Source organism: Lates calcarifer, linkage group LG7_2 (genome assembly GCF_001640805.2).
Source record: "Lates calcarifer isolate ASB-BC8 linkage group LG7_2, TLL_Latcal_v3, whole genome shotgun sequence".
Taxonomy (NCBI): Eukaryota; Metazoa; Chordata; class Actinopteri; family Centropomidae; genus Lates; species Lates calcarifer.
The window spans coordinates 10,369,059-10,383,839 of NC_066854.1; the positions used below are offsets into that span (position 1 = coordinate 10,369,059).

General features: G+C 42.3%; 3 protein-coding genes across 3 annotated transcripts in view; 2 read left to right on the forward strand and 1 right to left on the reverse strand.

The window, feature by feature from the left end:
- Positions 1-3,741, forward strand: part of LOC108900634 (rho GTPase-activating protein 20) — a 38,833-nt gene extending 35,092 nt beyond the window's left edge. The window contains 2 exon segments of the mRNA XM_051065940.1: positions 14-945; positions 1,077-3,741. Of these exon segments, the coding sequence (XP_050921897.1) occupies positions 14-945; positions 1,077-1,865 (1,721 nt within the window). The 3' untranslated portion in view covers positions 1,866-3,741.
- Positions 3,742-3,887: 146 nt separating this feature from the next.
- On the reverse strand, positions 3,888-4,785 carry LOC108900606 (adrenodoxin, mitochondrial; the record flags this gene model as incomplete). The annotated part of the gene is made up of 3 exons (XM_018701760.1): positions 3,888-4,021; positions 4,330-4,459; positions 4,623-4,785. Coding segments are annotated over 3 exons (402 nt in total), but the record flags the coding sequence as incomplete, so codon positions are not given.
- Positions 4,786-6,606: 1,821 nt separating this feature from the next.
- On the forward strand, positions 6,607-12,097 carry LOC127139113 (protein NLRC3). The gene is made up of 9 exons (XM_051065944.1): positions 6,607-6,826; positions 7,033-7,170; positions 7,283-7,369; positions 8,024-8,101; positions 8,403-8,522; positions 8,741-8,842; positions 9,545-9,623; positions 9,887-10,115; positions 10,290-12,097. The coding sequence occupies exons 2-9, from the start codon at positions 7,082-7,084 to the stop codon at positions 12,095-12,097; spliced, it is 2,592 nt and encodes an 863-aa protein (XP_050921901.1). The 5' UTR covers positions 6,607-6,826; positions 7,033-7,081.
- The last annotated feature ends 2,684 nt before the right edge of the window (positions 12,098-14,781 follow it).

Genomic DNA, 14,781 nt, shown 5'->3' on the forward strand with positions numbered 1-14,781 from the left:
CTTCTCTCCTCAGACTCGTGGATGTACCCTCTGACCGACTCTTCCTACGACAGTCTGGAGAACGAGTTGGACAACAGCAGTGGTGGATCACCAAGCCTCTGCAGCAGAAAGCAACTACAGTCCAAACCACTGCAGGGCAGCCTGGACTCCATCCTCACATTTAGCGACTACGACCAAGACACAGACCCTGATGTACACCACACCCAGACTGACGGGCTGCATGGTCTGAGGTCACGGCCACTTGTGAGAACCAGAGGCAGGAGACAGAACCCAGACTTCACCAGGCCCAGCCAGGACACACCAACTGTGGACACCTCCTCCACCCTGGACTCCCTGTCCTTGGAGGGTCGACACAGACCGAGGCGGCGCTCGGAGCCGGCTATAGCGTATGTGACCAAGTTTCAGCCATGTGTTTCAGGGGGCGCTGATGGTGAGGATGGTGAGGAAGAGCTTTCCAGGAAGCCTGGCAGCCACACACTCCTTCACACACACTCCAGAGGTCAGGTCAAGAGAGGTGGAGGCGAGTCTGGGTTAAACCTGCGTGGTGAGAGGTCAGCAGCTCTGGAAGCCAGCTCCTCCAGCCTTTCCTCTACCCCCACCTCCCCTGCACCAACATGCTCCTCCCTGGACTCCCTGGACTCCCCCAGCAGTGACCACACCAGGGCGATCAGGCGGGGGCTTCACCCAACCAAGACACACCTGCCGTCTGGATCACTTTCCACCTCTGTCCCATCTACACCCTTCACCATCACCTCTGCTCTGACTTCCAGTGGATCTTCAGAGCTGGGGACTAGTCCAAAAGACTCCCCACCAAAAGAACCACTCAACTGGGGGACTTTAAAAGCCTGCAGGGGCCTCCACCCAAACTCATGGCTGAGGAAAGACCGGAGACTGTCACTAACCCAACAAGACAACTTGGACAAAGAAGAAGAGGACAAGACTGGGGTGAGTAAAACAGTAACTTAATCTTAATCAATTAAAACTGATGTAGGGTTGAATTATTTGAATTGCACAATCAGAGCTGAAGCTATTGATTGATCAATTAGTCATGACACTGTATTTATGTCCACAAACAGGGAGGACCCACTGAAAAGCTGCTCACACTTGGGAAAGCTGGAGGAGGAGGAAAACTCATCTCCAGCAGCCAACAAAAGCCCAAAGTGTCCAGAGCCACTAAAGATTCAGGAGGAGGGGGCCACGCGAAGGGAAGGCCTGGCCACGAGCCCCAAAAGCCCCAGCGTCTTAAACAGGACTCATCCAGCCCCCCCTCTCACCACCGCTCTACAGGGAGCCTCCAGCTGCCCAAATCCTCCTGGGTTCATTCCCCAGACTCCCCGCCAAAGGCCAGCCCGCCCAGCGACAGCCACGCCAGTCCTACAGCTGACGTCACCAACCAGAGGCGAGCAGCAGAGAGCGAGGCGAACGAGCTGAAGCAGCCGTCACCGTCTCTGTTTTACAAGCAGAGTGCACCAGCTCTGTCCCTGTTCAAACGACACAAGTCTCACTCTGTAGAGGAGGAGCGTAACACCAGGCTCTATCAGCGCCGGGGGTCAGAGCCTGGACGGCAGCTCGTGGACCGAGCGTCCACCCTCACCCGGGCGAGGCTGCCCAGCGACCCGGGACTGAAGGTGTCCGAGGTGGATTCAAAGGGAGAGACAGCGGAGGCCCGTTTCTGCCTCTCCCCCTACGCCACCAAAGCAGTGAGGGACTACTTCTCCTCACACCCACGCAGTAACCCCCAGAGCAGCCAGCAGGTGGCGCTCGCTCTGGTGGAGAGTCACAGGGAGTGGCTGAAGAGATGCAGCGATCCCTCAGCTGAGCCAGATTTTGACCAACTTCTGTTTGCAGAGGAATCCTACGTCTGATCTGTACTGTAACCTGGAGCGACATTAGATCAGGTAAAAGCACAACACAAGTCACTCAACTGCCATGTCATAATGACAAAATGGACGCTAGAAATACAAATACAATACATCTCTGCTGTTTCAAACTAAAGAATTTAAATATTGCAGCTTTGAAAATGTTGATGTTTCATTACAATCCAGAGTTAACAGGTACACAAACCCTGAGAGGCAAATGAGAAAAAAAATTCTGTTGATTAAGTCTGATCTAAAGTATTTTTCCTCCTGTGTTTAAGGGTTAGGGTTAGGTTACTTAAAACTTAAGTGTTAAGTTAATTTTGAATGTCTCCAAGCACACTTTACACAAGCTGCATATAATCTTACATAACTTGCTAACACACAAAATTTTACAAAATCATATATTACAAAAAATCCTGGCAAAAACTTTTTCCACCTGTTCTTACATCATAAACAGAAGAAGCAACTATTTATTTCAGACTTACAAATGGATCACCAGAACTTTTTCCCACTTGCCCTCAGGGCTTCCATAGTACACAGCAATTATACTCACTACCTTAAAATAACTTTGGATTGTGTCTTGATATTTGAAGTAGCACCTGAGTCTATAACTAGTTTCACACAAGACTTGGTAAGTTTTTAAAAATACATTTCAAACAAACAAATGAAGCTTATTCCATTGAAGGAATGTGATTTTTGCTTGAATGTCCTCAAGGCTGGATTTACACCTGCAGAAAGAATCTGTGTAAAGATGTTTATCACAGTCTAAACAGATGGATTGATTTGATATCAAACACGTTTTGTTTAAGGAACGTCACTTGTGTGTTTTTTTTAATTATATCAGGCCAAAGTTTAAACCTGCCAATTGAAAAACTACCTGCTGTTGCCTTCTTTAATCACAAAGAAAGTAGCTGAATTGGCCATTAGCTAACTTAAGCAAAAAACAGGATTTTTCCCAAGGTTTAACAAACACTATCTCCTATGAAGCATGTTCATACACAATTCGTTTACATATTCTGTGGGACACAAATTGGGATGGTTAAGGCTTGTGCTCAGCGCTAACACTGATTATTATGACTTTTACCAAATATGGTCATCATACAGCTTGTGAACATTGGCAGTAACTTAAAATGTTATTGCATATGAACATAACTAATAGGAGGCATTGTTGGGTATAATTAGAATTTTTTCAGTCACTGTTAGTGTAAATGCAGCCTGGGTACACACTGTGACCGTGCATAGAACTGCTCTTTGCTTTCACTTTTTCAAAGTCAGTGCATATTTTGAGCGGCATAACTAAAGCACAGCTTATATAATAAGAATCAGCAACACGTTCCGAATTTACACAAGTTGACTTTTGTAGATTAAGTTTGTGAGATTATTCACTATTTACAATTTTCATAGACATTCTTTAAAACTGCTTTTTGTGACGTCTGTGCTGCTTTTTGCCAACTGTAGTGTTAACTGAGGTCAACAGTTCAACATTATTAATCTGACTTATCTAGATGCCACTGATGAAGTTTGCTGCTGCGGTGAGTCTTTGCTCTTTAAACATGTGGTCATAAATGCACAATATTTTTTAGGTAGGATCTTTGTTTCCTATCTGTTGCCAACAATGTGGTTTTCACAAAGCCTGTATTGATTAGAACTGATCACATGCATCTTGTCCCACTGTTTCTATGATGTAAATATGATGGGTACATCCATGTTTTACAAGCTTTACATTTTATGCAGCTCAAAACTTTGTTTAAATAGGCCATGAGATTGTTGCTTTCTTATATTGTCAAAGCCTCTTTACCATGTACATCTATTCTTACACTGTACGTTAATAAGCCCAAAACTCTGCTTTTGCAAATAAAAAGAGCTACAAGCAAAAACCGGATTTAAATGAGATGAAATTATTGGTTTACGTTTGTTGTTCTTGGTCGGGGAGAATAAGGGTTTAACAGGACAATCTTAAGATTTATAGATCTGGGAGGGGGGGGGGGGTTACATATTTTGTAAAATAACATATATGTTGGGGGGTGGAGGGAATATGAGGGGGGGGTCCCGGTTAAGCAGATTCGTCTTTGCTCTGCCGGATGTCGGCTACACTCTCTGGAACCCTGGCCACCATGCCCTCCAGGCTCTTTGTCAGACAGATCTGGCAGCCAAGACGAGATCTGAGGGGGAGAAAATGAGGAGCACGTGTTACACAAGTGCCTACATTGCCTATCTGTCAGTTCTCCTATTAATGCTAAAACTCCTACGCTAGTTTATAAAGAACTACTTGCTCTTGTATCAGTCTACTCATCTAAGTCACTTTTAATATATGAGCCAGAAAGGCTCCTATTATTTCAATTTACAATCAAGTGATTGCATCAATCCAAGTATAAACAGCCTGTTTTTGTATTTTTAAAGTATAGTTATTTCATTTTATTGTGTATTTAAACACAGGTATATAACTATTTACAGGTATATAACTATTTACGTGTCAGTCAGGCCGTAGGCTAAGTCTAGCATGTCCATCTCCTCGTCTGTGACCGGCCCCAGCTTCTTGTAGACGTCCTCATCAAAGATCAGATGGCATGTGGAGCACGCCAGTGTTCCCTCACACGCTCCTGTAACACACACACTTTCATAACTTTATCTGATGGATGACATCCGGCTCAGTTACACACAGACAGGGTAAGACATGTTTTATCACACCAGGGAAAGGCTCTGACGCCAAGAAGCAGGAAAAGAAAAAGGTGATGAAAGAAGAGAATGAGCACGCTTACGTACCAAAGCCGTCAAAGTCGAGGTCTTCGTTAATGACAATATCTAGCAGTGAGTCTCCAGGTGATCCCTTCACTGTGATCTTCTCCCCGTCTCTGTTGATGAAGTGGACTGTCACCTTATTGTCTGACCTGAGACACACAAACAAGAAGACAGACTTTTTACCACATATTTATTAAACTGAGATATGTGCAGTTATACATACTCAATGGGTCTTGGTCATTTCAGATCATTTTCTGCACAGGAACTGGTCCTTTAGAACCTTACAGCCCTGACTGTTTCCATGATGTTTCACTGCCCTCTAGTGGTCAGAGCTGATCACTACACTGTATATTTTTTCTACATTAAAAATACAGAACTGCAACAACTTGTTGATAAATATTCTATTCTCATTATATATAAACCACTTTCAAATATTTGGTGGCTTGGTCTGTTTCTCCAACAAAACAGGAAATGTGAAAATATCCATCAACTTTGGCTCAAGGCAACTGTGATGATAATTAAATGGTACTGAACTAAAACGGTGACAAAAAGGTCGAGGAGGTGACTCTAGCAGAGCTTAAGGAGCAGGGACAGGAACAGGGTCTGAAATGAGGGAAGGATGAATGCAACCAAATACGGACTAGTCCTTTAAGAAAACCTGCTCTAAAGAGCACAAGCTCTGACACTGAGGCGACAGTTCGCCTTCCAACAGGACAATGACCTGAAACATACAGCCAAGAAAATGCTGAAGTGCCTACAGGATGCTGACTGCCCTTGAGTGACCCAGACAAAGCACACTGACTGTCTGCAGAGCAGTAAGAGGATTCTCTAAAGATTTAACATGATGGATAAATGGGACATTTACTAATGTCTCAAGACATGGGGGAAACATGTCTAAATATGCATTCTTTAGAGAAATTAAAATGTAATATGTTTTTGTTAAGTGAGAATCAACACTCCTGGAGTCTGTTCTGTTATGGTAATCGTGTCTCTGTCTGGCACAATAACAGACAAACACTCATCCCTCGCTCCTCCTCCTCTGTCTCTAACAGAGTAGGAGTGTATGTGGACTGTCCTGCTGGCACTCTGTCCTTCTACAGAGTCTCCTCTGACACACTGATCCACATCCACACCTTCAACACCACATTCACTGAGCCTCTGTATCCTGGGTTTGGGTGTGCACTCTTGCCCGGTTCCTCAGTGTCTCTGTGTTCAGTGTAGCAGAGAGAGTCTCCTCCTGATAGAGGAGAGAGTTCAGTCTGTACATGTCTCTCTTTCACTCACACACACATTCTCAAATTAATGTATTAAACCAGTTTATTTTTTAAAGTCTTCTAAATGATTCCTCTTCCAGTCCTTTAAAAACTGGCATTACAGTTATTACAGGATAAAAATGTTTTTCTTGTTTTTAAGCCTTTTCAGTCTTTTTTCAATGAACCTCTACAATGAATATCAGGATGCTGTCTTTCTCCTAAGGTCAGTTCAACTGAGAGATTAGATGATTTGGTTTAATCCTGCGATTTACTTATTGTAATGATTATGAAATGATGACTGTAACTGAACTTGTCTGTGATCTGTCAAAATGACCTTTAAAGTGTTATCTTATTGTGAAATTCCTGCTCCCATTTCAGGTCAGTCATTTTTAAGGAAGCAGTCCCTCTGTGTCAAACCCTTCTGTCCGCAGGCGCATAGCGGACTGTTTCCCTCTTCAGCTATTTGGACTGTTTGAATCAAGTGTAAGTTTGCTTTATTTGATACTTTCAGTTTGTCTTTAGTGACTTGAGTGTTTGTCTCTTGCTGTATGTTTTTAGTAGTTGCTCAGCTCTTATTAAATAGTTTGGAGAACTCCTTCATTTGGAGATAAATCTCCATGTTGTTGGATTATTGACTCCATTTACACCTGAAATTAAAATGCTAATCCCGATCGTACATGATTTAACGTGATCATATTTACACCTGCTATTAATATATATAATATGTTTCCAGTCCAGTCTTTCATGAGTTCCTATCGCTATCGCGTGCAGCCCACGTCACACCCTGCTCTCGTTTTCGCGGGTAAAGACAACCAGAAACAGGAACACAGTCAGAATTGGCGGGAGAAGCTAGTGACGTAGGTGTTGTAATGTGAAACTTGTGACAACGCGATCGCATTCACACCTGTGTTCGGTGTGGGCACTATCACAGGGGGTTTGGCCGATCGGATCGCAATCCTTCAGGGCGTCTTGGGGGTATGTACATCTGTACGTCCATGTGGTAAAGTATTATACGATTGCTATAGCGTCACCCAAAACGCATTTTAATGCTAGGGATAAATAGCCCAAATGAAAACTGAAACGCATTCAGTTTTATTTATTTATTTATTTATTGAAGAAGAAATGATGTAAAGGATGATTTCAGTTGATGTGCAGGTGAATGATTTGTGTTTCCTCTCCAGATGAAGGTAGAAAGTGTGTGTGAGCTGATGTGGATGTGAACTGAGCAGCATGAATCAGTGTGAGGACAGAGAGGAGGGAGTCCCTCCCTCTAAAACCACTCTGTGTGGGGAACATGAGAGCCAGACCAAGGCTCAGAGGTGAGATGAACATCTCTAACTGTCCATGACTCTTCTCCATGTCAGAGCTCAGCACTCAAATCACTCCACCATCATTATTCACACTCACAGCTCTGTGTGTGTTGTGTTTAAGCCCTGACCCTGGACCCAGCTGTGTGTCCTTCAAGAGTGACAGGTCAAATGATCTCTACATTGATTTTAAAGCCTCTGCTGCAAAGAGGTAAGCTCATACTGACATTATAACATTATTGTTTAATCAGCTGTTTATGCAGAGAAGATTTATTAAATGTGTTTATTTACAGCATTGTTCTTCTTCACATATATTCTCATGTCTGACAGCTGTGCAGTGTAACCAGTCTTTAACTACAGACGTCAGTTTAACATTTTCTCCACACACACACACACACACACACACACACACACACACACACACACACACACACACACACACACACACAGTCTGTGGTATCCTCTGTTCCTGTTGTCAGAAGATTGCATGAGTATATCAGTTGATTTGGACTTTGTATTTGCTCATATAGGGACTGTATGGATACTAATTAGAATGCACTTAGCACCATCATCATAATGCATAATGTTTGACAAAAATATCAAAAATCTGCAGTCTCTATTGACTGCACTCAGATCAGTCAAACACAGTGTGTAAATGTACTTCAGTACGTGCTTAGAGGCTACATGCTCATAAATTCATAAAATCACATTGATCCATGTAAAACTAGTTGTCTCTTCAGTGGTGAAAAAACACACTTATCCTGGATGACAAAACAGCAACACAGCTGTTTCTTAAATGTATCCACAGTACATTGTCTTATTGTGTTCTGAGTGCAGTGTGGATTAAATATCCTGTGTCTTTTAGGAGGAAACTCAAGTGTAGTGACTGGTGTATGGATTATACCATGTCCTTCATAGATGAACGTCACAATGTTGATCAAAGGTAAGAGTTTAAAACTGAACAGAAGATAAAATGTGTTTTGATCAGATTCCCAGCTCTGGGATCTGTAGGTTTTAAACCTTTACTGATGGAGAGGATGCTTCTCTTGGTACAAATGTTGTTTTTCAGCTCACACTCTCACAGTCAAACACACTGACACTTGGAATTGTATAGTACAACCAGACACTGAGCAGCTCCAGTAGAGCAGCTGGAGGTTCTAGGGGCTTTGCATGTGTCTCTAACCTGAGGGCCAGAGCTACTTCCAAGTTGGTCTGATACTTTAAACACTGTCGCCCTTTTTCAGCAGGATCTATGGCAGACCAGGCTCCGCTGAATCTGGACGCAGCTGTGTGTCCTTCAAGAGTGACAGGTCAAATGATCTCTACATTGATTTTAAAGGTAGACAACCCTCTGCTGCAAAGAGGTAAGCTCATACTGACATTATAACATTATTGTTTAATCAGCTGTTTATGCAGAGAAGATTTATTAATTTATTTTTATTTACAGCATTGTTCTTCTTCACATATATTCATATTCTCATATCTGACAGCTGTGCAGTGTAACCAGTCTTTAACTACAGACGTCAGTTTAACATTTTCTGAGTGCAGTGTGGATTAAATATCCTGTGTCTTTCCTTTGCAGGAAACTGGAAAAACCTGGACCCAGCTGTGTGTCCTTCAAGAGTGACAGGTCAAATGATCTCTACATTGATTTTAAAGGTAGACAACCCTCTGCTGCAAAGAGGTAAGCTCATACTGACATTACTCAAACTGATTACTGAGTATGACCGGTCTTATCTAGTCCTGTTTGGCTCAATTTGACATTTCCTCTAAACACTTTATGATGCTTTATCCTTTGGTTTATACCCATGCAGTCTTGGGTATAAACCAGTTGCTAACAAAGACAAACAGGGGTTGTGCATACTTGCAGGAGAGCAGCTACCAGGATTAGCTTCCCTGTCATCAATAGCAGAGCCACTATAAGACCTTGGTTACCCCAGCAACTGACAAGAGCAGTGTCCAATGTCCAATATCAGTGAAAAAGAAAACATGAAAATAATCTGGATTTATCACCATAAATGGGTGGGAATGTGACAAGATGGTCAACAAAAAGAAGTGGCTTGAAGAGGAATTTAGCTTTTTCAGCTCTGCTGGAAGATGTAGAAGATTTACTATGCTGATATGTAACTATGCCCAAACTCTTAAAGAAGAAAATAGACAAAACTTTGTAACAGGATGTTGGATGAACCAATCAGCTTACTGGCACAGAGGTCCACACTACACAGTGTTTAGATTTGAAAGATGTGCATGCCAGCTCCTGCCCCTGCAGTGTACAGTTACCCATATGGCTCTTTGCATAGATCCACAAAAACATTTCTATTTGTATTTTTACATTTATAACTGCAGAAGCAGAGTTCCATCTTAATTCTTGATGATTCCTCCACAGGTTAAACCAGAAAACATCAGAAGTTGCCAGTGGTCAGTCTGCCCAGCAACATCAAACACACCTCGACTCCATATTTAAGGTCTGTATACGTACGACAAATTATACTTAAGCTAAAAGTACAATGAACTGCAACCATTCTTTCCACAGCAGTATATGTTTTCCAGGAGAGAAACACATTTTATTAAGAATCCTCCCTTCTTCCTGTTTTGGGTTTTGATTTCTGTCACTATCATTTTCTGTTTGTGCAAACTCAAGTAGTGAGTGACAGCAGTATTAATGTTGGAAAAGAAGCAGGGCAACAAAAAGCAGGTATGATACTATTAAAATAATATTCTCTTCCAGCTGCTGGAGGAGGACATTGTCACTTTTGTGAAGAAGGATCTGAAGAAGATCCAGAAGGTTCTGAGTCCAGATTACCCAGAATGCTTAGAGAGTCAGAGGGAGGATGAGGAGGTGTTGGACAGTGAGGATGAAGAGCAGAGGAGGAGCAGCAGAGAGGCATTTCTGAAGATCACACTGAACTTCCTGAGGAGAATGAAGCAGGAGGAGCTGGCTGACTGTCTGCACAGCAGTAAGAGGATTTAACATGATGGATAAATGGGACATTTACTAATCTCAATCAATCTCAATCTCAATCTCAAGATATGGGGGAAATATGCATTAATATGCATTCTTTAGAGAAATTAAAATGTAGTATGTTATTGTTAAGTGACTTATTAATGTTGTTTCTTGTGTGTTCATTCAGGATACATTGCTCCACTTTGTCAACATAAATTCAAGTCTAACCTGAAGGAGAAGTTCCAGTGTGTGTTTGAGGGGATCGCTAAAGCAGGAAACCCAACACTTCTGAATCAGATCTACACAGAGCTCTACATCACAGAGGGAGGGACTGGACAGATCAATGATGAACATGAGATCAGACAGATTGAAACAACATCCAGGAAACTACACAGACCAGAAACAACCATCAGACAAGAAGAGCTCTTTAAAGCCTCACCTGGAAGAGATGAACCAATCAGAACAGTGATGACAAAGGGAGTGGCTGGCATCGGGAAAACAGTCTTAACTCAGAAGTTCACTCTGGACTGGGCTGAAGACAAAGCCAACCAGGACATACACTTCACATTTCCATTCACTTTCAGAGAGCTGAATGTGCTGAAAGAGAAAAAGTTGAGCTTGGTGGAACTTGTTCATCACTTCTTTACTGAAACCAAAGAAGCAGGAATCTGCAGGTTTGAAGAGTTCCAGGTTGTGTTCATCTTTGACGGTCTGGATGAGTGTCGACTTCCTCTGGACTTCCACAACACTGAGACCCTGACTGATGTTACAGAGTCCACCTCAGTGGATGTGCTGCTGACAAACCTCATCAGGGGGAAACTGCTTCCCTCTGCTCGCCTCTGGATAACCACACGACCTGCAGCAGCCAATCAGATCCCTCCTGAGTGTGTTGACATGGTGACAGAGGTCAGAGGGTTCACTGACCCACAGAAGGAGGAGTACTTCAGGAAGAGGTTCAGAGATGAGGAGCAGGGTAACAGGATCATCTCCCACATCGAGACCTCACGAAGCCTCCACATCATGTGCCACATCCCAGTCTTCTGCTGGATCACTGCTTCAGTTCTGGAGGATGTGTTGAAAACCAGAGAAGGAGGAGAGCTGCCCAAGACCCTGACTGAGATGTACATCCACTTCCTGGTGGTTCAATTCAAACTGAAGAACATCAAGTATGATGGAGGAGCTGAGACAGATCCACACTGGAGTCCAGAGAGCAGGAAGATGATTGAGTCTCTGGGGAAACTGGCTTTTGAGCAGCTGCAGAAAGGAAACCTGATCTTCTATGAATCAGACCTGACAGAGTGTGGCATCGATATCAGAGCAGCCTCAGTTTACTCAGGAGTGTTCACACAGATCTTTAAAGAGGAGAGAGGACTGTACCAGGACAAGGTGTTCTGCTTCGTCCATCTGAGTGTTCAGGAGTTTCTGGCTGCTCTTCATGTCCATCTGACCTTCACCAACTCTGGACTCAATCTGCTGTCTGAATCAAGATCAACCTCCCAGAAGTCTGAAACAAGAATAGATGAATCTGTAGAGACACTCTTCTACCAGAGTGCTGTGGACAAGGCCTTACAGAGTCCAAATGGACACCTGGACTTGTTCCTTCGTTTCCTCCTGGGTCTTTCACTGCAGACCAATCAGATTCTCCTACAAGGTCTGCTGACTCAGACAGGAAGTGGCTCACAGACCAATCAGGAAACAGTCCAGTACATCAAGAAGAAGATTGAAGAGACTCCCTCTGCAGAGAAAAGCATCAACCTGTTCCACTGTCTGAATGAACTGAATGATTGTTCTCTAGTGGAGCAGATCCAACAGTACCTGAGTTCAGGAAGTCTCTCTACAGATAAACTGTCTCCTGCTCAGTGGTCAACTCTGGTCTTCATCTTACTGTCTTCTGAAAAAGATCTGGACGTGTTTGACCTGAAGAAATACTCTGCTTCAGAGGAGGCTGTTCTGAGGCTGCTGCCAGTGGTCAAAGCCTCCAACAAAGCTCTGTAAGTGTAAAGATAGTTGGGATTATTCATTATTATGTAAAGACACATGCTAATTTTTATAGGAGAGAAAATAAATTCCCTTTATTTAATTCCTTACTATCCTCTCCTCAGGCTGAGTGGCTGTAACCTCTCAGAGAGAAGCTGTGAAGCTCTGTCCTCAGTTCTCAGCTCCCAGTCCTCTACTCTGAGAGAGCTGGACCTCAGTAACAACAACTTGCAGGATTCAGGAGTGAAGCTGTTGTTTATTGGACTGAAGACTCCACACTGTACACTGGAAACTCTCAGGTCAGATCAAGTTATGGTCTGTTTTAAATGAGTTTTCATCCTATTTTTATTAATATTTATATTCTATAGAGCACACATGTATGAACTCTAGATAAGATACAGAAACTCGTGTTTTGTTATGATTTGGTTAAGATAACTAGTCAGTGATGACGTCAACAACAACTATGAAAATTCATTTTTTTCTCATTAAGGAACAAAGATTAAGATTGATTACTAATGAGAATTATGATCAAATACATTGAATTTTTGGTCAACCAGTGAAAATGCATGATAGCGTGACAGAAAAACGGGAATTAGTAATATTAATAACACAAATACTTGCATTATAATTTGATGCAAAGACTTATTTTACAACTTGAATTCATCTGTCAAATCACACACTGTAGTTCCTGTCTCTGTCAGTAATGGTCTGCGACATTCTCTAAAGTAATGTATTTATGGACCACACTCAGCTGAGACAAACTATTGCAACAAGCAGGCAGCATGCTGACATTTCCTTGAGATGGTAACTAATGAAATATTACTACATTACCCCATGTTTTAGCTTTTTGTCTCAAGATAAAACCCAGACAGTCAAATTTAGATTTAGATTTTAAGAGGGTTTAAAGTTCTTCATAACCTGTTACCTAGGTATCTCACTGAGCTCCTAAACCTGAATCTGCCAGATCATACCTGAGATCCTCTGACATGGCTCTTTTAGCTGTTCCCAAGTCTATGTTGATGACACTGTACTTAAAATCATTTTCATCACAGAATTAACACAGTTATGTGTCTGTTAATTCTAATTCTGTCATATTTAACTGTCATGTCTACACCTTGTTTACAGTGAAACAAAGGATTTTAATCAGTGCCAGCAAGAGATTATCCCCAAATGTATGGGATCAATGAGGAGTTGTTAATAAAGTTCATAAAGTTAATAAAGATAATGAAGTTTTTCACATCTTCTTATCTTATCTTGGTTACATGAGACAAAGGGATGATATTCCTACTTTGCAGAACAAACAATCTGTTGAATTTTTGGACTAGTTTTCAAGATTTTTGTTCCTAATGTTATTTGTTTTGTTCACTATTTCCTTTTCAGATTGAGTGGCTGTGATCTCTCTGCGAAAAGCTGTGAAACCATGTCCTCAGTTCTCAGCTCCCAGTCCTCTAGTCTCAATGAGCTGGACCTGAGTAACAACAACCTGCAGGATTCCGGTGTAAAGCTGCTTTCCGCTGGATTGCAGAGTCAGCACTGTGCACTGGAGACTCTCAGGTCAGAACTCATCAACCTCTTTAACTGATGACCACTTAAAACAAATTTTACACTAGTGGATAAACATCGAATGCATGAAGTGTTATGTAAAGTACTTTTAACTAAAGTTCAACAGTACTTTTTAGACTCACAGAGTTACTTTCCATGAGAATTTTCATAGAGGATTCATGTGTGTTGTCTTGTATGTCTGCAGGCTGTCAGGCTGTCTGATCACAGAGGGGGGCTGTGCTTCTCTGGTCTCAGCTCTGAGCTCCAACCCCTCCCATCTGAGAGAACTGGACCTGAGCTACAATCATCCAGGAGACGCAGGAGTCAAGCTGCTGTCTTCTGGATTGGAGGATCCACAGTGGAGACTGGACTCTCTCAGGTATGGAGAGGCCTGCTGCAGACACAGACAATGTCTGATAGAGGAGAAGAGCTGAAAACAACACAAAGCCAGCTTGGAAAGCTTCAGCTGGTTTAACTGCTCCTGAACAAACAGAGCCTCTTAGAACACTCAGTGCTTTCATCAAAACAATCCCAAAGACTAGAGATTTTAGAGACCTGGTCAACTCTGACAGTGCTAGTTACTTAATAAAAACAGACCAACAATAATAATACCATCTACACAGCTTAGAGACGTTAATCTTACAGTGTCTTGAACGAAGGAGGAACTAAAAGAGAATTACATTGGGTCATGCCATCATGTCTCTTTCCTCTAAAATATTGATGATTGATAATCACCTTAATTGATTGATGTCATTTTTTAGCATGTGACACCTGTTTTCATACTCTGTCTCTTGTTGCCCAGTCTGTATATCAATGAGATGAGGACACACTGAAAACCAAACTGATATGAAATGATATGATATTCTCTATATGTCATCTCTCTGCTCCTTATAACATAAAGACTCCATTTCCATTCTTCTTTGCTGAATCTACATCTGTACATACAAGCCTACATGTGACCTACAAAACAACCTGTGTGTGAGTGCAAAGTAATGTCCATGTTTGCATGCTGAAAAATAATATGCTGGACTGATCTGCCTCCTGCTTTCAGGATGGAGCCTCGAGGAGTCCAGTGGTTGAGACCAGGTCTGAGGAAGTGTAAGTGTGTTTTTGATTTGATTCATGAAAACAAAGCAGCTTCAAACTGTCACATCACTCAC

What these genes read in the sequence shown, in the direction of transcription:
- LOC127139113 (XM_051065944.1), top strand. Translation starts at nt 7,082, where the DNA reads ATGAATCAGTGTGAGGACAGAGAGGAGGGAGTCCCTCCCTCTAAAACC. An exon ending in AAAGCCTCTGCTGCAAAGAG is followed by an intron (nt 7,370 to 8,023) that starts GTAAGCTCATAC and finishes TGTGTCTTTTAG; the next exon opens with GAGGAAACTCAAGTGTAGTG. An exon ending in CAACCCTCTGCTGCAAAGAG is followed by an intron (nt 8,523 to 8,740) that starts GTAAGCTCATAC and finishes TTTCCTTTGCAG; the next exon opens with GAAACTGGAAAAACCTGGAC.